Source organism: Microtus oregoni, unplaced genomic scaffold (assembly GCF_018167655.1).
Source record: "Microtus oregoni isolate MIOR12 unplaced genomic scaffold, Mior012 000077F_ref0000221, whole genome shotgun sequence".
Lineage (NCBI taxonomy): Eukaryota > Metazoa > Chordata > Mammalia > Rodentia > Cricetidae > Microtus > Microtus oregoni.
In genome coordinates this window covers 1137138-1160900 of record NW_024544029.1, presented here as the reverse complement: position 1 = coordinate 1160900, position 23763 = coordinate 1137138, and the positions used below count along the sequence as shown (strand labels likewise).

Genomic DNA, 23763 nt, shown 5'->3' with positions numbered 1-23763 from the left:
TATACAGTGAAGCAAGCCAATAGAATTCCTTTGTCCTCTCTAACTATAGCATTAATCCATTGACCAACACTTTCTGGACCCTCTGAATGTGACTGACAATTGGGGCAGACTGAGAAACTAATGATAATGGCACTGGGATTTGTCTCTACTGAATGTACTGACTTTTTGGGATCCTAGTCTATTTGGATGCACACCTTCCTTAGCCTGGATGTAGCGAGGGGGGGGGGGGGGGACTTGGACTTCCCACAGGGCAGAGTTCCCTGCCCTCTCTTAGGACTGGACGGGGGCGGGGGGGTGAGTAGGGGAGCAGGAGGGTAAGGAGAAGAGGGGAGGAAGTGGAAATTTTGGATGATATTATTTATAAAGCAATGAAAAATAAATAAAAAACCACTTTCTTACTCCTCCCAGTTTTGCCTGATAACTCCATTACGTTCTCAACTTTTCTTGATTCCTTTATCTTTTTGTCCCGGATTCATTCCATTTTCCCAGCCATGGGGATTGGCGGTGCATGCCTGCACTCTAGCTTTTACACAGTGCTGTGCCTAGAACTTAGTTCCTTGTGTTTGTGCGCCAGGTACCTTCTTACCTGAGCCTTCTCCTCAGTTCAAAGTAAAGGATATCAGCAGCAAGTATTTGACACGTGCTTTATGTTCCATGTAAAGCAGGTACAATTAAATAAGGAGGTTTATTGTTAACATTCACCTTCTTCACCCCTGCTTATTGTGCTTATCATCTCTAAGCTTTTATACTTAAAGTAAGAATTAACATGTATGATCTCCCATTTTATATTCTAGTACTTCATAATTTCTCTTCTGATTCTGGTCTCCATACTGTAATCCTGTCTGCATTCAGACACTTAGTAGGGTAGCTATTGCTCTGTTAGTAGCTCTAATAAACTGCTGTTCTTGGATTCTCACTTTCCAGTGAAGTCCGTCACGTTCTGTGTGCAGCGAATACTTTACTTACTTCCTCCAAGGGCTCCCCAAGGTGCACAGAACAGCCAGTGAGTCAAAGGCAACAGTTGCTCGGCTCACTGACTAAGATTTCAAGATGCTCTGGCAGCCTGATTTACTCTTTCTGACTCATTTTATCAAACACGATTAGATGAATGCACTAAGGATTTCAAAAGCTGTTCTTAACGATATAAGTCAAAACTGGCAGGCCCTTTTGAAACTGCAGTAGAAAACGCTGATAAAAGCTAACATGCTTTCCATCCTGTGAACATCAAACATTCTTATTAAAGGAGCTATTTTTGAATGCTCTTTCAAAATGCAGTTCAATTAGTTGCTATTCCTCTCTTCTTGACAAAAATAAAATTATTGGAAAATTCTGGAGTATTGGCCACCATTGACCTTGGACCTACTTTTCCTTTGTAGACATTGACGAGTGTGCTGAAGGGCGCCACTACTGCCGCGAGAACACCATGTGTGTGAACACACCTGGCTCTTTTATGTGCATCTGTAAAACTGGGTACATCAGGATCGATGATTACTCATGTACAGGTAAGTGCTGCCTACTCGAAAGAGTATTTCCTGTCTTGGGTTTGTTTGTTCTTAAATTTCTAAGAAGTATGTCATAAATGTTTCCTCATAACAAAAAAATAAAGTGGAAACCATTGCATCTTGATTTGGCATTTAGCTGTGATTCTTCCCTGAAGAAGAGAGTATTTGCTATTGCATGAACTTTACTCGGGAGACATGAAGAAATGTTTACTAAGTCTTTTAGGGCATTAGCAACAGACCAGGTTATAGTTACAGCTAAGTCTTGCTTAGGGAACCTGTGAGTTTATTTGGCCTATTAAAGCATGATTGAACGGTTATGCACCTGAGCGTGGGTGATCCTAAAACAGCTAGATCACTGAGAAGTCTCACTGCAGCACGCATGTTCCTTGTGGCTGTATAGATAAAACTCTTTCTCAGCTACAATTTCACACTCATACACTTTGGCACCTCCCAAGAGAAGCTGTACGTAACTCTGCATCTGGAATAGAAGTATATAAAGCTAGAATGGGGGTACAGAAAAGACTGGCTGGATTATCAGGCATGGATCTAGTGACTTGCCTGACAACTCTTATAAGGGAACCCCAAGAGACCTAATCTTGAGGGTCTCTAGCCTCACACACAGCTTCTCTGAGTGAGATAGCAATGGATGCTGTTCTTGAAGGGAGTCAATGACACTCTTCCTTCAGCTCGTACATTTTTCTGCCCTTTTTTCCATGATGATCTGAGTCTTAAAGGGAATGATATAGATATTTTGCTATTTTCTTTGCTTATGGGCATTGGGACATGGTGCTACAACAAAAAAGAATAATTTATTTCTGGAATTTGATAAACTAAATGTGTGTACACTAACCACCATTTACCGCAGGAAGCGTCTCTGCTCCTCTGACCAAGACTGACAGCCACAATAATCCTATCGACATAAACACCAATGTTTCAGGAGCAATTTGTTTGTTTATTTATTTATTTATTTATTAAAGATTTCTGCCTCCTCCCCTCCTCTGCCTCCCATATCCCTCCCCCTCCCCCAATCAAGTCCCCCTCCCTCATCAGCCCAAAGAGCAGTAGGGGTTCCCTGCCTTGTGGGAAGTCCAAGGACCACTCACCTCCTTTGAGGTCTAGTAAGGTGAGCATCCAAACTGCCTAGGCTCCCACAAAGCCAGTATGCATGCAGTAGGATCAAAACCCAGTGTCATTGATCTTGACTTCTCAGCAGTCCTCATTGTCCTCTATGTTCAGCCAGTCCGGTTTTATCCCATGCTTTTTCAGACATTGAGCCTATAATTCGTGATCCTAGAGAAGCTAAATAAGAAGGTGAACCCAAAGAAAGACATATAGTCATCCTCCTTTAAGGAGCAATTTGATAGTAACATCATAGTCATTAAACATAAAAAAGTAGCAATAATATCTACAAACAAACAAACAAACAACAACTATGAAAACGTAGAATCTTCCCGACTCTGGCCTATAACTCCCTAGACGTGGGTGGCTTGTCACTGGATTTACCCTGCCAGGTGTGAATTTGTTCCTGTAGGAATTTGAACAAAACTTAAATCCATACAGAATATAGTTGCTTACACTCTTAGCACTCATGCCGTTCTAATACCAAATGGCTCCCTTTCCTGTTATGCTGACAACATAGCACAAAGATCCAGAGTGAGGTTGGTCCATTGGCGTTGGTTCTCTCCCAGCAGTCCCGGCACTAGGTGAGCTACTCAGCAAGGCAGACACTTATGACTCAGTCCTCCTTGGTGTCTCCATATCCCACATCCAGAGTATACAGTATTTTCAGCAGTCCGGTCTCACCCTTTAGTTCTAGCAGTGAACCAACAGCCATGTTGAGATGGTCCATATTGCTTGGGGAGTCTTGGGGCTCCCAGGCCAACAGGTGATGGGCAGGCAGCTCACCCCAGCAATGAATTTCATGGCTTCTGGGGGTATTCTTTGTCCTATTACACAAGTTTCTTTCTTTACCTTTTAGTTATTGTAACTAACTGGTGTATGGTTTTCTTTTCCGCATATCTGTACCTTACCTTACAATGTTCTGAAGAATGTTATAATGGTCATTGTAGTTGTTCATTGGCATCATAACTGGGGAGAACTGTTGCTTGTGTCATTTTGGAAGCTTTCATTGTGCCTTCTGGTACCATGGAGGTATTACTCATAGAGGAGATATTCAGGTGAGTTTCAGCTCGGCGTGCCTTGGGCTCTGTGTCAGAAATGCATGGTATTTTCAACAATAGGTACCTCCCACCTCTGGTGTCTGCCAAGAGTAATAGCAACATGTCATATGCTTTGGGAGCCTCTTGTACCAGCCTGACCAACAACTCAAAGACAGCTCCTTCTGTCTGGTGTTGGGGTTTTTGTTAGGTGATCTTTGGCACATGGAGGGGGCATTGGTAGTGATGTTTTCAAACAGAGGGATGGCAACATCTCTGAATACTCACTGCCACCCAGTCCAAGAAAGAAACAGTTGGAGTCACCAAACCATATCATTTTAGCCTTCGACTGTCTGCTGTCCCCATGTGCTGGCTTTGAGGCCAGCATGAAGGATAACATTTTTCATATCTTTTTTCTGATTGCAATTTTTATCTGGTAAAGTTCTTTTTGGACAGAGAGTCCAGCCTCAATTGCATAACTTAACACCCTAAGTAGGGACATTGTAAGAGTGACTTCTGCCACTCCCTTACAGTCCTGACCCCTTTCAGATTCAGCATGCTCTTTGGTTCATCTTTGAGTCTCAGGATGCCCCCTTGTGCCATTGGCAGATTGCATTCATTAAAGATTCACATTACCTCCTAAGACACAGAAAAAATGTGCCCCATAGGGATTTTTCCCACAGATTTTTCATGTTAGACAACTCATCCTTAGTTGCATGTCTTACCACTTGTATCGGAAACACCATGGCTACTAAATATATTAAGAAGAAACACCATTCTCTACTGTGTAGAGAAGGACAATATGGATATCCCCACTGACGCTCTAGCCTCAGACTGCTGAGCTTCATCCCCCACAGCAGGGACAATGAAGCTCTTTCTTCCAGTTTCTCCTTTGACTCTGCCATGTTCCCATATTGTACTGAAATTTTACTGGTCCATGCACACAAATATCTACTAACCCAGGGGAATGGAAGCAATAGAAAAAAGCAACATTTACATCCAAGTCTAGCTTGGTTCACTAGGCTTACTTACCGCAGTAAAGATGAGGGGTTACCTACAGAAGCATAGCTGTGTTAGTGAAAAATCTCACCCCAACTTAGATGATGATTTTCCCTTGGCAACATAGATAGCGTCTCAGTTGAGGTTACCTTCATACTTTATACAAACTATCACGTCCTGAGACCTATCTGGGGCAGATGAAGGAAGTGCCTGGAAGCTCAGGTGACAGTCTATCCCTTCTGATGGAGGAGCCTCAGGAGACCCAAGCTTGTGGGTGTCCTGTGGGTGTCACTGCTGATGGGGGAGCCTCAGCAGACCCAAGCTTGTGGGTATCCTGTGGGTGTCACTGCTGCTCTAATGAAGACAGCCATGACTGTAATGTTCAGGGGACACGGTCGACAGCACCTGGTTGCTCAGGAGAGCTTTTATGCTCCATATTAGGAAGTGAAAAGCTGAAGAATCAAGTCAAGATTATGCTAAGTATATACTTAAACGTTTTTCTTTCTCAAGTCTTGTGTGAATTACTAAGGCCACTTGAAGAAACAGCCCCTAATTGAGACTTTTTGTAGTGGAAGAACAATTGCATACACATTTTGTGATGGTTTTCTTCAGTGTCTGAGAGGCAGGAAAGCTGCCATCAGCAGCTTCCATACCTTGGTGAGAGACAGTGAGCTTCCCTTGATGGGTCCCTTATACCTTGGTGAGAGACAGTGAGTTTACTTTGACGTGTCCCTTATGCTGGTTTTCTAAAATGTCTTTCTCTTCAGTATCACGCCAAGGCCTGCTCAGGGATGCCGTGAGTATGTTTGTAATATCTGATGCTAGTCTGTGGATTACTATACCTGCATATGAAAACAAATGGTGCAAGATTAGCTTTCCCACCACAGGGCCGGAGGGAAGGTGAAAATGAATGAGACTTTCTTTTGGAGTCTACCTTGTGATCAGATGATTCATAAAAGTAGCAAAAGTAGCTAAAATCATAAAGTTGGACGGCACCTGAAAACGTGTTCTTGTCTTCTAATCTCTCCCCCAATTGCATATTCTTCATTAGATAAAATGAGGGTATCCATAATTCATAGACTTTCCAGAGAAGAGGAGTCTACCATAGTCCTTGGCAAAAAATCTGAATCTATAATAGGAAAGATATTCTCTAATACTTCTGACTAATGTGTCATTTCATGTATTTGTCCACCCAACGTTGTTACTACAGTGATCACACTGTGCACAAAATGCTATTCTACATGCCAGAGCAGAGGGAGCTCATCCTTGAAATCAAATTGTTTGCATAAAACACAGATGAAAAGTGACGTCTCTTCCCATGGGACATAACTAAATACATCTCGCAGGTACAAAGGTGTTTAAGAGACAGGACAATGGGTTTGCAAATTCCTGTTCTTTGGTCAGTCCAACCTAAACATTTACAAATGATGGGAACAAGTTCCCTTTTCCTTAGTTAAACTGTTAAGCAGAGCAAGTTGTGAAGCATTTTGAAAGAGATGGTTTTTAACATAAAAATAATACATCAGAAGTCCCTGTAAATAATGGGGAATAGAGCTCACACCTTACTATATTAATGATGTCAATAAATATGAATTTCATGTTAATATTTAACCAGAAAAACTAAGATCCAACCTGCTGCATCTAAGAGAGTACGGCTGAAGATGGTTTGGTTTGGTTTGGTTTGTTTTTCAAGATAGGGTTTCTCTGTGTAACAGATATCACTGTCTTGGAACTACCTCTTGTAGACTAGGGTGGCCTTTAACTCACAAAGATAAGCCTTCCTCTGCCTCCTGAGTGCTGGGATCAAAGGCTTGTGCTACCACTGCCCAGAGTCAAAGATGTACTTCTTACAACCAAGAGTTCTGGTGGTTTTGATGCATCTGATGATGTGCCCTCAGACACTTGGGACAGCTTCATGTCTATTTATCCCTTGCAGCGATTCCCTGCTTTTCTTGTAACAATACAAGCGTGTTCCAGGGCTTAAGTAAGAGGCCCAGGCTGGTGTTTCCCATGGCAACTGCTTCCAGAGCTTCATTTCTGGTCTGAGTTCATGTGGGTCGCAAGCCTAGCTGCAGCGAATCCACAGATACCCATACCCTGTTATGGCACACTTCCTGTGTTGTCTTTCTCTCTCTCTCTGCGTGCCTCTTCGGGATGAAACCTCACCAAGTACTATTTGCTTCTGACCACTGAGGGGAAATTTCCCCTTTCAGTTCCAGAGTTTCTCAGGATATGGACCGATTGTCTCTTCAGCAGAATGCAAAAGAGAGCTGAGATCATTTCGGAAAAGCTGCTTAGGTTAAGGCTTTTGTGCTGATTAGAGAGGAGCCAAGACTTTAAGAGTCTGGCAGAGGACAGAAACATATTTCCTTAATGAGGCTCTGGCCTTTCCACCTAACCCATTTCCTCTGCTTCCTTTACAGAGGAGAAAGATTTCTGGCCCTTACATTCCCATCTACTCTATCTGAGTCTGTCAGTTTAAGAGCTTGTAGCTGTACCCAAAAGCTGGATTTCTGGGGGTGGAGGTGGATATGTGGCTTATATTTTTACCTAGGATGTTGAAAACATTGTCAAGGCAGTCCCTTCCCACCCCGCTCCAGTTGTGAACCTCTGCACTAGGGCTCACAGATGAACCTCCTCTGACAGATTGCCTTGTGCACTGTCATCTAGCACAGTCCTTTATGCGATGCTGTAAGATCTGAGTTGGACTCGGTTTCTCTGATAATGTTATAGTTGTGTCTCTGAGAGTAGTGGATGAGCCCCTCCCGCTGCACCTGAAGCCTCTGAGGCCCTGCAGAATCTTCTTCTCTCCCCCATTCGTGGCTGATTCCCAAGTTTTCTCTCCTTCACTTCTTGTGCCCGTTGTTGTAAATGTTTTATAACTGTGTTTCTCTCTTTCAAACTGTTGAAGATTCCTTGGCCAAACAAAATTGGCATTTTCAACGGTGCTCAAAAGACCCTTAGAACTAAAGTTTTAGTCTCAAATAAAAATTCATCACAGACATTTAAAGTGAACTTCAAGAGCAACACATCGACGTTTTAGCATCCAGGTCTAACGGATACAGGAAGCTTTTCATACTTTTTAAACCTTACTCTGCTGGTCCGGCAGTTTGGTGCGCTAGCATAACTGCTTCCCATTGGTTGGTAGAGTTGCGCATGCTTAAAATGCAAGTGCTTTGAACTGGGTGATATACTGCTAAGGTTGGTGGACAATCTTTCCCAAGCTCCCGATTTTCTCGAATGAGGAAGCTTCAGCTTCCTGATGTTTGCTGCCTACCTGCTGTTCCATAGTGAGCAGCAAAGCAAAGCAATAGAAAAGCCTAGGCATCCTTAGCATTGGTCGGTCATCATTTGTCTATTCATCAATAGTTTGGAAATAAATAGAGGGAAAAGATTCATATTTTATGTAGACATGCACTATTTAATTTGTACCGTCCAATAATTAAACTTTCTTGTCGACTCTCTTGGTTCATTAGCTCCAACTGCAAGAGAAACCTCCTAGTCCCCACCTCACACACAGTCTTAATCTGTCATTAACAGAAGTGTTCTCTAGGCCTCCAACATAGTCACACAGCAGCTACTACTCCTTGACCGTTTTTCCAAATACTGCAGCAGTTAAAACGTCTATGAGCTAATTAATATAATTTATTTCTAAGATCGTATCATATCCCTAATTAATGATTTGTAATTTCTTCCCTTTCCACGTCCATTAAGGAAGAAAAATTGGTTAAACTGACAAGGAAAGGGGGTGAGGAGGAGGGAGGGGGGGACACAAGGGAAATGAAAGAGGAGGAGATAAAAGGAAGGAGAAGAGAAAAAGAAAAAGAAAGGAGAGAACTGGAGAGAAGTGGGGGAAAGAGACAGGCTTTGCATTTTGTGACTCAAAACATTTAAAGCCCATTCTTCAGGGTCTTTGCGATGTGACTTTTTTATGCATTGATTTTATTTTTTAAAATCTTGATTACTTTTCTGAAAAAAAAAGTGTCTCTTTGTCACTTATTTGGATAACTCTAGAATCCCTACAGGCAGTGTCTTGTAGGTGCAGGCTGTGTGAAATAGATCAAACAAAACACCTGATGAATAAAGATAAAATTAAGAACTTTGTATTATCAAAATAGACACCTGAGTGGAAGGCGTGTGCCTCAGAGGTTCTTCACGTGCCTATGCTTGATGGCTACAATGGGAAAGGGCTTATTCTGTGGTCGTTTGCCTGGAACCTCCCTAGCACCATGTGTTTCTCTGGACTGAGAACAGGAGTGGGGGAAAAGGGAAGGACAGCCTGAGGAAAGGCATGGGAGAGTCTTACCCAGCTTAGGGAGTATGTTGTCCCCCTTTGGACAGTGATTGTGACACAGGGAAGGATGTCTCCCCACTTCACTGACTCACCTGACAACTTGGTTATCACAGGGAACAAAAGGGGTGCAATGGGTACCTTGAGATAGGTGTCTGAGATGCTAGTGTTTCTATAGCCTAACTGTGCTAATGAGGAAATTATTTATTTCCCTGGGACTCTTTTGACTGAATGCTTTCATTGTTTACTTTTCAAAGGGACCATTAATTTTCTTGTGCATTCCCTGGAACTCAGATTATATGGAACCAAAGGTTAGGAAAATGGCTAAGTTGAGAGATTCTGCATTAGTATCAGTGATCAGGATTATATGGTGTGCTTACCTTTAACTTTCTCCACTCACTTCATGTTTTCTGGAGGCTCTGTGCAGTGGGTGATGCCTTACTAACTCCTTTAGTTACCCAGAGACCTTTAGTTACCCCCTGTTGACAGGAAGGAACCCTTCTTCTCACCAAGGCCAACCTCATGCTAGTATCTTTGCTCTTCTTTCTGTGATTAAATACTTGTCTTTTTTTCTTTTGCTTGCAAGAATATCTGTGTACAATGCACATGTGCCATGCCTGCAGAGTTCAGAAGAGGTGCTGTATCCCCTGGAACTATAGTTGCAGACAGCTGTGAGCTGTCATATGGGTCTGGGGAGCAAGTCCTCTCAGAAAGCTGTCAGTGCTTCTAAGCGCTGAGCTCTCTCTCCAGGCCCCTAGAACAACATTTTTAAAGACACAAAAAGTAACCACAAAGGAAAATAAGTGGATTTCAACCACATTAAATAGTTAAAGATCTGGTTGTACGTGTGGGTGTGTGCATATAATCCAGCATAGGATATAAATATAGATATGGATGATATAGATACAGATATAGATTTAGATGATATAGATAGTTATAGATGATATAGATACAGATATGAATATAGATGATATGGATACAGATATAGATGATATAGATACAGATATAGATGATATAGATACAGGTATACAACACCACAGACATGACAAATAAGTGAAGAAAGAAGGTATTTGTAGGTGTGTTGGGACAGACAGGCACATAAAAGGAAAAATAAAATCAGTTTCATCCTTTGTACCCTAGAGTATTAAATGAATATGGCAACAAATGTTAAAACTACAGAAAGGAATCATAGATATCTTTAAAACTTGGAAGCACATTTTTATTTATGCTACTCATTTTATGTATATAAGTGTTTTGCCTGCATGTACATATAAAGAAGGAGGATAAAAAAGAAGAGGAGGAGGAGGAGGAGGAGGAGGAGGAGGAGGAGGAGGAGGAGAGAGAGAGAGAGAGAGGACAAGTCTGATCTTAACTTAACGAATATTTGTGCTGTAATAGACTTCGAGGCCTACTCAGCTGAGACAGCATAAGGATCCGTGGGGCCCCCGAAGAGCTCTGCAAAGATTCCTGACCAGTGTGCTTCAACTGGTTGTGATTATTGCTGTCCTGGAATCTGATGCTGACTTGGTCCATGCCACACAGCTCAGCACAAAGAATCCTAGTAGACATTTGACTTTTGTTGTTGTTGATAAACCAAGTACCTTCCTCGCTCCCTTTTCCAGGGAAGCACTTAACTTTCTACAGTGTTTGCTATGCCTGTGCTCACATTCACGAAGTGGTGGGAGCCCTCATTTTCTAGCATCTGAAATGGTCAGTACAACCGAGTCTCTAGCAGGAGCACTCAGCTCCTGTCTGCTCGGCGTCTTTAACCTATTCACTATACAGACACAGTGGGGATTCCATAATGACAGATGTGCCTTCCCTTTCCTTTGTCACTGCACTCTCTACCATCTTGGATGCTTTGGTCAACACGGACCATGATTTACTGCTGGGAGACTGTCTGAGCCATGTCTGTCCTTTCAAGGAGCTTCCATGTCTGTTTCTTACACTTCTTTGTCAACTGTTAGAGAAGGTGATTTGCATAAGGCACTTAAAAATATTATTTTGTAAAGTGCCAGCAACATTGCTTTTGTTCTGCCTTTTTCTAAAAATGTTGACATTAATGCTAGTAATTTTTTGTATAAATGGACAATAAATTTATCATTGCTTTTTAAAATGACCTTTGGTGGATTTATCAAAGCTACAAGTACTGAACAAGACACACAATTCATTGTGTGCATCTGTATCGAGGTAACTATTAGTGTGTAAATGGTAAAAGTGTTGAGAATCCTGGGGCAGTGACACAGAGGACAGAGGCCACAAAAAGTTCTTGTTGAGAACAATTACAGGAAGTGGAAATAGGTGTATCTGCCCTAATAAAATATCCTACATAAAGCTATTTTAGGTATAAAATGCCCAGCTCAGGGGAAACATTTAAGAGGAATTATTTGCCTTATTATTGTTGTTAGACAAGCTCTTTTCTTGAGGAAATGTTTTATTTCTCTGGGACCCTTCTGTCTCAGTGCTTTTCAATGGTTGCTTTTAAATTGAGTCATTAATTTCATAAAGTAGACAGCTTCCTTGGAAAGGTGGCCTCAGCCGTTATTACTTATTTAGCTGTCCTTACTTGGTACCTGAGAATAGGGACCTAAAAAAGACAATGAGATTCTGATAAATGAAGAACAGTTTCTCTAGGAGTGAAGCATCCTTTATACTTGCTAAGATAGGGAGGTTCCCATTGTTGTGGAGACTGAGTACTGGATCACGGCTAGATGGAGGCATCTGAGACCTTTCTGGAATACACACCTGCCCAGAGTGGGGAAGGAGACTACCAGAGAGTCAGTGAACTTGACTGGATTTCCAGGGGACAACTCTAATGAGTCTGGGTCCTTTCATATGGATTTATTTTCTAAGGAATCCCAACAAAGCTACTGTCGGCCAATCCTATCATATGGCTTTGAATTGCCATGACTATTAGAAAAAAAAATTGTGTCTAATCACTCTATAGCTTGTTTTCTTGGAATTGAAAACTATAATAAAATTACAGTGTATATCAACCTTTATGTAAGATATGAAATTTAAGTTTTAAAATTTAAGTCAGACATATTTAACTTTGAAAATTCACAAATCTATGCCCTGAAGCAAAAACATCTCACTTGTTTCCTACAGCTCACCATGTAGTATGATACTTTGTAGCTATGACTGAATAACTTAAAAACACAAAGGTTATGAAAGCAAATTAAAAGACTATGCCCCAGGATTACAAGAATTAATGATGACAGACTATTTCTAAAAACCATCACCTGAGGCTAGAGATACGGCTCAGTGGGTGGGAGAGATTACTGTGCAAACACAAGGACCCGAATTTGAATCCTTCACATGCACATTATAAGCTTGGCATGGATGTGATCCTGTAATCCATCGTGGGGTACAGCACAAGTGCCCTCTGGAGCCCATTCGTTTGGCAGCCTAGGAGAAAAGCCAGGCTTCTGGTTCAGTGAGAGGAGCTTTCTCAAGGCAGTAAGACAGTGAATCATAGAAGATACCAAATGTCTTTCTCTGGTTTCTACATACATGAGTACTTATGTGCATGCCCCACATACTCATATATACAACACATCTCACAATACATGCATACATACATGTATACATACAACACATTGCACACACACCACACATCACACACAAGCACATGTACAAGTACATGCATGAGCACACAGAAACATATATAACACATCTCACATGTACACATATACACAACGCATCATACACACTCACATGGACACACAATAATCACACACAAATACACATAACACATTATGTACATGTTGAAGGAGCTGCGGGGCTGCATTCCTGCCACCCAGCTCCCGGCCGCCTGGCTAGCTTATGCCCCAAAATAACAACACACAAACTGTATTCATATAAACACTGCTTGGCCCATTTCTTACCAGGTGACTTACCAGGGAGATTCTAGTCTACGTCCATCTTGGGTCGGAGCTTCATCGCATCTGCCCTAGAGAGCAGATCCATGACATCTTTCTGAGGTGTCTTACCTCACTTCCTCTTCCTCCCAGCATTCTGTTCTGTTTACTCCACCCACCTATGTTCTAACCTATGAGGCCAAGCAGTTTCTTTATTAATTAACCAATGACCTTCCTACATCACACACACACATATACATAACACATCAGCACACATGCACACACACTGTTAAGTGAAAACAATTATCCAGGAAGCATTTCAGGAGAGTGTGTCCCACAGTGAATGGTAAGGGTTGATGTGTTGGGAACTGCAGACAGTGGTAAGAAAACTTGCAGAAATGAGATGTGTCTGCACAATTAGCAAGAGGCCAACTACATGTGTATCTCCTTCCTGAAACACATATGTGCATGCATCCAATTAGCACTCAGCTCAGAAGAGAAGGGAATGGGCTCAAAGGCTCAGGCAGGAGAATTGCCTTTTGGAAGATGAAAAGCTTGGAAGGAGTCTGTTCTGAGTCTGTCACTGAGTGGAGGAAGCTGCAGCGCTCAGAGAGCGATTTCCAGGCCTGTCAGAGGCTCCCTGCTCTTCAGCATGCAGCAGCTGGCCTGCACCTCCAGCCTAGTTGGCTACAGTTTGATCTTCAGATTCCAGTGCTATGCAGCCAAGTCCACCTGCACACTGATCACATAGATGACAGAAGTGACCTCGTTAGCAAGCCTCACCCACTTTGACTTGGTTAGTCAGGAAACCCTAATTTTCTCCTCTTCCAGATGGATGTGTTGTTTGAATTATCTTTCAATTTTTTTTATGTGGAAAGCATAGAGTTGAAAATTCACATAGGAGAATGCAAAGATTACCCAAGCCGGCAGTGTAACAAGAGCTGTGTCTTAGCAACAGAGGCCTGTGGGGGACAGGATTGCCAGAGCTCTGGAGAAGCCTTCCCTTCTTGATTGCTGACAGATGGCACTCGGTCCTTCTTGCTCCCTCCTGCTTTTGATCACTCCCTGGCAGAGTTCATCTTCCAGGTCAGCTGCTGCTCTAATCCTGTGGAGGGTGACAGTGCCGGATCTTGTCCGCTCTCCTTCCCCATCCCAGGGCATATCAGTGGTGTCACAGCTATGGCCCACCTTGGACTGGGGGTGTGGAGATGAGGTTTGCTTTCATATCACAATTATCATTTTCCCTGTGTTTCTGCTGGAGTGGGGCATATCCTTGTGGTCTGGATGAAGAATAGCCTCTGCTGGCTGTCTTTTGTCACTTGTTTTGGTGATTAATTCTTCCTTTATATAGTTTCTGCTCCTCTTTAAGAGGTTTCCTTTTATATAACTAATAATATTTTCTTAAACATAGTACCATTGGGCTAGTTACCTACTGCAGTAAAGAAAGAGCCTCAAGCGTAGCGGCAAACACAGCATCTTCCAGAGCTGGTGTAGTGAGAACCTGGGCGCTGTCTAACTGAGCAGACAGCTTCAGGGGTCCTCAGACTGCACTCGGGGTGTTGGCAAGGACTGGCGAAGGCTTTGTTCCAAGTTCACCTCTTTCATTATGGCTGATTCATTGCCACACGGGAGGCTGAGGGAAGATCACCCTTAACTCCTCACTGCATGGACCCTCTAATGTAATAAATATCTCCATCCACAGAGCTGTTACAGGAATGAATCTGCTAACAGGATGTCTTGGCAATCTAAATGCAGAGCTGGCGCTCTGTTGCCTCCCCCATAGTCTATTGCTATTAGAAGCAAAACACTGGGTCTAGCCCACACTACGGGGGAAAGGGTGTAGCCCATACTACAGGGGAATGGTTCTCACAAAGGCATAAATGCCAGTCCATTCAGTGCTGCTCATATTGGCTGCATGGGAGAGATAACTCCCCAGTGTAGTGAGGAAGTAGCATCGAGCTGAAGAAGAGGAAAGCTGGAGCATTGAAAGTCTATTAAGTGCTAGGTAATGAATGAGAAACTCTTACTGTGCTTCTTCTGTTTTCTCTCCACTGGAGCTGTGGTATGGGTAGTAGTGGGGTTATCAACCTATCTAATACATGTCCTCTGAATTAGTTCTGGGGCGCAACAGAGCACAGTCAATAACAAGGGAGCATGCAAGGACACTCGTGACAAGGCCATGAATGACCTGAGGGGTCCCGGGGAGGGACACTGACTAGGTGACAGGAAGTTATTTATATGGCCATCTGTAGGATAGGGAAGATTCATTTTCTTTAGTGCAGTGGCTTGAGCATGTCATCCACACTCAGGAGCAGGGCCCAGACCCAGGAATAGTTGCCCAATGCATATCAGACTCCATGGGGTTTTGTTTTTGTTTGTTGGTTTGTGATTTTTGCACTCTTTGCTTTGTTTGTTTATTTTTTGCCTAACTGGCATTTTGTTTGTTTGTCGTGAGTTTCATTTTTGCTTTATGCTTTCCCCTTTTTTCTTTGAGAGAGAGATAAAGTGAAGTTGGGTGGGTAGGAAGATGGGCAGATCTGTGAGTAGCTGGGGGAGGGGAAAGACTATGTTCAAAATATATTGTATGAAAAAGATTAAATAAAAACACATTACATTTTTTATGGTGGATAGTCATTTTATGAGAGGAAGAAGTGAGAGGAAACATTTTAAGAAATAGGAAGAGTAGGGATAAAAGGTTGCTTAGTAGTACTCATCTTAGTGCGAATGGAATAGCAAGAGACGGAGCCAGTCTTGTGGAGGATGCAAAAGCATGTTTTTAGGTTTCTGAGGCACTCGCAACCCTGCAGTCCCGATGAAGGCCTGCATTGAACTGCTCAGCTGCCTTTGTCATGTGCTATTGTTTCTCTTTCTGGATGAAAACTTGCTTATGTAATTGATTAAACTTCCCACAGCCAGTGCTGGCCTCCTTTAAAGAGGAGAGAACTTTCTCTTTTTAAAAGACCAAATATTTGTCATTTTTGAAATTACATAAAAACTTACTTTAAGTGTGGACTAATAAAAGCCCATTTTCCAAAATTTCAGAACAAAGGTGTGCTCGTTAATTAACTGAGGCATGTTTTAAAAGCAGATTTGTGTGCTCCATTTATCCATCCATCCATCCATACATACATACATACATCCATACACCCATCCATTCATCCACCCATCCATCCATACACCCATTCGTCCATCTACCCACCCATCCACCCATCCATCCACCCACCCACCCATTCATCCATCCATCCACCCATCCACCCACCCATCCACCCATCCATCCATTCATTTATCCATCTATACATACATACACCCATCCATTCATCCATCCATCCATCCACCCATTCATCCACCCATCCACCCACCCACCCATCCATCCATCCATCCATCCACCCATCCATTCATCCATCCACCCATCCATTCATCTATCCACCCATCCATCCATCCATTCATCCATCCATCCACCCATCCATCCACCCATCCATTCATCCATCCATTCATTAAATATGGAGAAGACAAAACAACAACAACAGGATGCAGGCAGAACATGACTACAGGGTGTTTCATAGCGTCTTGCTAATTTAACCAAATCAGATGACATGCCCTCTATGACCCACTTTTCCCAATGCGCATTCTATGGCATTTTAGCTTATCTCTGACATCTTAATTAAGTCTCTTCAATTTGAGTCCTTCCTCTCCTCTCAATTGGACATGCTCTTGGGAAATTTACCTCCGTGTCTCCACCTTGAAAATGCAACATTGCACTTATTGTATGTTGTTTTTAAGTCCATGAGAGGAAGCATGCTCAGTGCTTTGCATGAAAGATGAACACAAGGACTTGAGCAGTCGTGAGTGGCGGCACCTGACTCTGTCCACACCCTCATCTGCAGTCCCTGTGAATCTGGGACCTTCCCTGGCAGAGGGGCCTTTCAGACATGAGTAAGAAAAGGGACTTTGAAATAGAGAATCTCCCTGGATTGCCTAGAGGAGCAATCCAGGGAGCAGGAGGAGGGGTGAGAGCAGGATGGGGGATGGGAGCAGGAGGAGGGGTGGGAGCAGGATGGGGGATGGGAGCAGGAGGAGGGGTGGGAGCAGGAGGAGGGGTGGCCTCAGATGCAGGAGAGAGCCAGAGGCAGCATCTGCCCTAAGCCACAGAATCATAGCCCTGCTGTGCACACTGACTTCAACCAAGTCAACCTGGGTGGATTCCTATCCTACACAACTGTAGAAGCCTGTGTTATTTTAAGTTGTTGATTTTTAATTGCTGTAATGGAAATAAGAAAAAATGAGAATAAAAGCTGGCACACTGTTCTTACAACTAGAACTGTTGAGTTGTCCGCAGCTGTATTTTAAAGGGTGCTCCACTCCCTGATTGTTGAGGAGAGCTGGTAACTCCGGAGTAAGTGTGTTGTCTGCAATAGAGTTGGGGGCATCATCTAATGAAGGGAGGGGTTTATATTTATGCTCAGACTCTTTACTTTCACGATCAGGTGGATTTTGTCTTATTTGCTTTTGTTCTATAAGCTAAGTGTTCATTATTCCTAAGAAAGGTTCTATTTAGCTTCTAGTAACACAAATACACAACTATCACCTAGAAACAGACCTTGAGTTTACCCCAACCACAGGAAGTTAAAGGAGGATCATACAGCATTTCTTACCTACCCTCTCTTAAAGGGATTCATAACTTAATAACTAGACGTACTGCATAGTAACACTGTGTTTCTAAATATGCAGTGCTACGGAGATTGCATGCCATCTTCAGATGGAACACAGGGTTTGAGGGTACACTTTTAATTCTGGAAGGATCCGTGCCAGCAATGCTCCATCTGAGCCACAAATCATGGACCCGTGGGCCACAGTTGACTCTCGGTAGAGATTTATTAGACTTTGGGGGCATTTTAATGATTCAGCACTCAAACAGTCAGATGATTTCATTCTAAACCTGGATTTTCAGCCAGATCTCAGAGTGTCCTCCATTAGTTATTTCTGGGTCTGTATTGCTGTGCGGCAGCAGAGAGGTCACAGTGACAGCCTGCCCACAAGTCCTTCCCCTCACTCTAGTCCCTGAGACTAAGGGCTTCCATGAAGAAGGCTGATGCACAGAGAATGCCAGAGGTCCTGTAGCCAGGCAGCCTCGCCCACTGACCTGGCATAGGTAACACACGATTCATAGATGTTTAGGGATATGTTCAACCTAAGTTCATGGAGCTTTAAATACAGAAACAGGGTCAAAGGTCTGCGTTTTAACTAACTCATGTCTCTGACAAATCCTACAGTGACAGGAATAAACATCAGAAGAATTACTAGACATTAATGACTTTGGAGTATATCTGTTTCCATTTTTCCTAAAAATTATGAGACTGGAGAGATAGTTCAGTCAGCAAAGTGTTTGTTATGAAAGGTTGAAGATGAGTTTAGACCCAACACCTTATAAAAAGCAGGGCACAGTGGGAGTGCATGCCTATGATTCCAGTACTGCTCAAGCAGAGACAGAAAGATGGTGTGTGTGTGTGTGTGTGTGTGTGTGTGTGTGTGTGTGTGTGTGTGTCTAGATCGTGCAAACCAACTAGTCTAACTGCTTGGGCTTGGGAAGGTCCAGGCTAACCTGAGAACCTACCTCAAAATAAGCCGCCTGGCTTCTCAGAAACCAACATCCACAGTTGACTTCTGGCCTTATACACACCCTCACACATGTGCACATACGACTATACACACAAATGTGCCTCCTTGAAGACATGCACACAAAACTCAACATAAATCCCGTCTCCTATTTCTCTTCCTCCTTCTGTTGCTGTTTTGGTGATTTTAGGCAGGGTCTCACTGTGTAGCCCTGGCTGGCTTGGAACTCACTCTGTAAACCACACAGGGCTCAAATTCAGAGATCCACCTGCTTCTGCCTCCTGAGTGTTGGGATTACTGACATGAGGCAAAGGCTGTTCCTATCTCCCTCTTGACAGACACTTAAAATGCTAAAAATGGTGGTTCTTCATTTGTGTCCCTAACGTAATAAAAGCCAGGACAATCGCCTGGCATCTCTGCTTCCATTTTTAATCTGTCTCCTATTCACTGGGTCAGACTCCTGCAACAGCAAGTTGTAAGTGTCTGTTAAGAAGGTAGAGAGGGCCAGCTTGATGCTGCATTCCTTTAATCCCAGCACTTGGGAGGCAGAGACAGGCTGATGTCTGAATTTGAGGCCAGCCTGGTCTACGAGTGAATTTCAGACCAGCCAGGGCTACACAGAAACCCTGTCTAAAACAACCAAAAGAATGGCAAAAGGAGGAGGAGGAGGAAAAATAAAAAGAGGGGGAGGAAGAGAAGAAGGTAGGGCAGGTATGTTGTTGCAGTGTTCGGAAGAGAAGAAGGTAGGGCAGGTGTTGTTGCAGTGTTCGGAAGAGAAGAAGGTAGGTTGTTGCAGCGTTCTCTAGAAGTCTGACTACTGTTCAAAGCATTACACAAATGTAAACTTTGCTGTTCTCATGGCCTTGGCTCAGCCAAACCTTTATTGTTCTTATCCAGTATCTTAGTCACTGTTCTCTTACTATGAAGAGACACCATGACTAAGGCTACTTTATAAAAAGAAACATTTATGTGAGCTTACTTACAAGTTCAGAGGTTAGTCATTATTATTCTTTTTTTATAAATTTATTTATTTATTAAAGATTTCTGTCTCTTCCCCGCCACCCAATTCCCTTCCCCTCCCCCAATCAAGTCCCCCTCCCTCATCAGCCCAAAGAGCAATCAGGGTTCCCTGCCCTGTGGGAAGTCCAAGGAACCCCCACCTCCATCCAGGTCTACTATGGTGAGCATCCAAACTGCCTAGGCTCCCACAAAGCCAGTATGTGCAGTAGGATCAGAAAACCATTGCCATTGTTCTTGAGTTCTCAGTAGTCCTCATTGTCCGCTATGTTCAGCGAGTCCGGTTTTATCCCAGGCTTTTTCAGACCCAGGCCAGCTGGCCTTGGTGAGTTCCCAATAGAACATCCCCATTGTCTCAGTGTGTGGGTGCACCCTTTGCGGTCCTGAGTTCCTTGCTCGTGCTCTCTCTCCTTCTGCTCCTGATTTGGACCTTGAGATTTCTGTCCTGTGCTCCAATGTGGGTCTCTGTCTCTATCTCCTTTCATCGCCTGATGAAGGTTAATATTCAGGAGGATGCCTATATGTTTTTCTTTGGGTTCTCCTTATTTAGCTTCTCTAGGATCACTAATTATAGGCTCAATGTCCTTTATTTATGGCTAGAAACCAAATATGAGTGAGTACATCCCATGTTCCTCTTTTTGGGTCTGGCTTACCTCACTCAGGATAGTGTTTTCTATTTCCATCCATTTGCATGCAAAATTCAAGAAGTCCTTGATTTTTACTGCTGAGTAGTACTCTAATATGTATATATTCCATACTTTCTTCATCCATTCTTCCATTGAAGGGCATCTAGGTTGTTTCCAGGTTCTGGCTATTACAAACAATGCTGCTATGAACATAGTAGAGCATATACTTTTGTTGTATGCTAGGGCATCTCTTGGGTATATTCCCAAGAGTGGTATTGCTAGGTCCAGGGGTAAGTTCATCCCGAATTTCCTGTGAAACCACCACACTGCTTTCCAAAGTGGTTGCACAAGTTTGCATTCCCACCAGCAATGGATGAGGGTACCCCTTTCTCCACAACCTCTCCAGCAAAGGCTATCATTGGTGTTTTTTATTTTAGCCATTCTGACAGGTGTAAGATGGTATCTTAAAGTTGTCTTGATTTGCATTTCCATGATCACTAAGGAAGTTGAACATGACCTTAAGTGTCTCTTGGCCATTTGAACTTCTTCTGTTGAGAATTCTCTGTTCAGCTCAGTGTCCCATTTTATAATTGGGTTGATTAGCCTTTTACGGTCTAGTTTCTTGAGATCTTTATATATTTTGGAGATCAGACCTTTGTCAGTTGCAGGGTTGGTGAAGATCTTCTCCCAGTCAGTGGGTTGCCTTTGTGTCTTAGCGACAGTGTCCTTTGCTTTACAGAAGCTTCTCAGTCTCAGGAGGTCCCATTTATTCAATGAGGTCCTTAATGTCTGTGCTGCTGGGGTTATACGTAGGAAGTGGTCTCCTGTGCCCATGTGTTGTAGAGTACTTCCCACTTTCTCTTCTATCAGGTTCAGTGTTTTCGGACTGATATTAAGGTCTTTAATCCATTTGGACTTGAGTTTTGTGCATGGTGATAGATATGGATCTATTTTCATTCTTCTACATGTTGACATCCAGTTTTGCCAGCACAATTTGTTGAAGATGCTCTCTTTTTTCCATTGTATACTTTTAGCTCCTTTATCGAAAATCAGGTGTTCATAGGTTTGTGGGTTAATGTCAGGGTCTTCTATTCGATTCCATTGGTTGACTTCTATGTTTTTATGCCAATTCCATTTGGCTTTGTATTCTGTCAGTGTGCTAGCATGAACCTCAGATACTTTCTGAAATTCAATTCCTCTTCTAGAGAAGAGAAACTAAAATAATAACCATTGTTTCATATTCTGTTCAAAGTCTAGGTGAGTCAATGTTTGTAAGAACTTTATAGTAGCGGAGGGCATGCTCATTTTAAAGTACTTATTAAATGCTGTTCAAAGACACGTGCTCAATAAATACCACAAATATAACTAAAATCTAAACTCTTGAAGACTTATAACCCACAATGGGAGGTAGAATATATTCGTTTATCATCCATCTAACATGGTGCTCTTCTGTGTGTGTCAACTTGTCCCTATCACAGAAGTTATAGCAATAATTTCAAAAGTAGACCTGCTCCATGGTGCACCACTGTTTATTATCATAAGAGAGATAATGAAATAATTGTGAGAATTGTTACGCAACATACTCTGGTCATATGTCTATGTAAAATTATAAAGTGGTGGTAAATATAATGAGGAAGAAAGAATGTCATGTATAACCCACATGGGCTGGAGTTGTGAAATGCATGGATAGTCCTATCACCTGCCAGCTCAGGAGTTTAGCCATGGATATCCCAATCCCTTACCAGCTAGAGAACTTAGCCATGGATAGCCCTTATCAGCTAGAGAACTTAGCCATGGATAGCCCTTATCAGCTAGGGAACTTAGCCACGGATATCCCTATTCCTTGTCAGCTAGGGATCTTAACCATAGATAAACCTGTCCCTTCCCAGGAATCTGGGAATCTTACCCAGCTGCTCATCCCACCTTTATCCGTTTCCTTGGATAGAATGGAGAAATGGCAGCCATCTTTACAGGACTAAAAGCAGTAGTTGTTTGCCTGTCACAGTAGCTCTTAGATGATAGTGGGGATCCAGGTAACCTTGCAGTTCTAGAGAATAAAGTAGATTGCTGCAGCCATGAAGCAGGCTGGAATTTAGAGCAAGAAACGTTTCCTTCCCAGTTTTACCCATGCTTGCTTCATCTCCCACACACATACTGCAGCTATAGACCAAGAGGTCTTCTGTTAGCCCCAACTCACTCCTCACACAGCGTTCATGTAGCTACCGGAGGATGCCATCTCTGTCTCCCTCTCATTGTACAAGGCTAAGTCACCCTGCTGTTCTCCCTGCTCTACTGGCTTAAGCGTTTCTGCTCACCATGGCCCACCTGCTCTACACAGAAGTTACAGCAAAACTTCAGAAGACCTCCTGGCTCACTGTGTGCTCTGTTTGTCCCTTTGGGTGGCTTTCCACCACATTCCTTCCCATTCCCTCCCTTGCCTTTCCTGTTCTCTCCTGCCACTTGATATTCCACAGACTGTTTCTATTTCCTATGGTCTCAGAATTCTCTATATTCTGTTGCCTTTCCATAGAGCACATTTCTCTCCTGCACACTTGATTCATATCCCTTGGTTTTCACTTAAATGGCACCTTCTTTGTGTGCTCTATCCATTCACTATGGTTCTGAGTTGCTTCCTGGCAATTGCATTTGAAAGAAAACACACATCAAGACTTCCCTGTGCTTCTTCTACATCTTGTCCATCGTTCTCTAGCTGCTACACATTCCATGAGGGCAGGGACCATGGTTGCACACTGTTTCTGCTTTAATAATTGTGAATTGCTAGAGTGCCGGGGTAGTTCCTAAGAATTATTAATTTAATGTGTATGAGCAGGTATCCAGGTCCATTAATCACGAAATATCACCCCACTGAAAGCATAAAAGAGTGTGACTTTAAAAGAAAGAAACAAATATATGAGGGTCTATGCATTTAAATCTCTGCCTCTGCCTGTCCTGTCTGTCTCCTTTTCTTCTTTTGCTACTTGCTCTCTCTATGTATTTTTCTGTCTCTGTATCTCTCTCTCTCTCTCTCTCTCTCTCTCTCTCTCTCTCTCTCCCCCCCCCCACACACACACACACACACACGCACACCTGTTTTGATACATGGTTAATATATTAGTTTTTGCTAATATGTCTTCCTCAAAAAACTGGGACTATATTAAATAAAATATTTCCTCTGTTGTTGTACCCAGTTCCAATACTTGCTTTATTCTATGTCAGGAGATCAGGATTTCCCAACATTGGTATGTTGACTTTTTCCTTTTAGTGATGTTGCCTAGATTTTATCTCAGACTTATTCTACAAAATTAAACACAGCTGCATGCCGCGGTGAGCTTCTTTTTGTCAGTTTTCCCAGTCCCTCACTCAAGGACTTTGTGCTCTGTAAAACCTGGTTAATTTTATCTGTCATGTTCCCCTTTCATTGCACCATGGCTACATGAGTACATTCTGGCAAGTCGTCTCGGCACAGGGCTGGGGTGAGGTTGCCTCTCTTCCTGGCCTCAGAGTCAGTGATGGGTTGCTCTTTCTGTAGCAGCAGCAAATGTGAGTGCTGGACCCTTTCCAAATGTGTGCGTTCCCATGGTGTTCCATTCTAGCTCCTTTCCGTCAGCGCCTGGTTAGATGAGAATTTCCCCAGTAACTTCATTGCTACCTCTTCAGTTAGCAGCTCTTGCCTGTATCTCTAATTGCTTTTAAGGTATA

The 23763-nt window shown here is 42.9% G+C and overlaps 1 protein-coding gene across 3 annotated transcripts in view; it reads left to right on the top strand.

Moving 5' to 3' along the window:
• Nell2 (neural EGFL like 2) overlaps positions 1-23763 on the top strand; it is a 319609-nt gene that overhangs the window by 189302 nt on the left and 106544 nt on the right. For all 3 annotated transcript variants that reach the window (XM_041642655.1, XM_041642656.1, XM_041642657.1), the window contains one exon: positions 1377-1502. In XM_041642655.1, coding sequence (XP_041498589.1) covers positions 1377-1502 — 126 coding nt within the window. The remainder of the gene's footprint in view (positions 1-1376; positions 1503-23763) is intronic.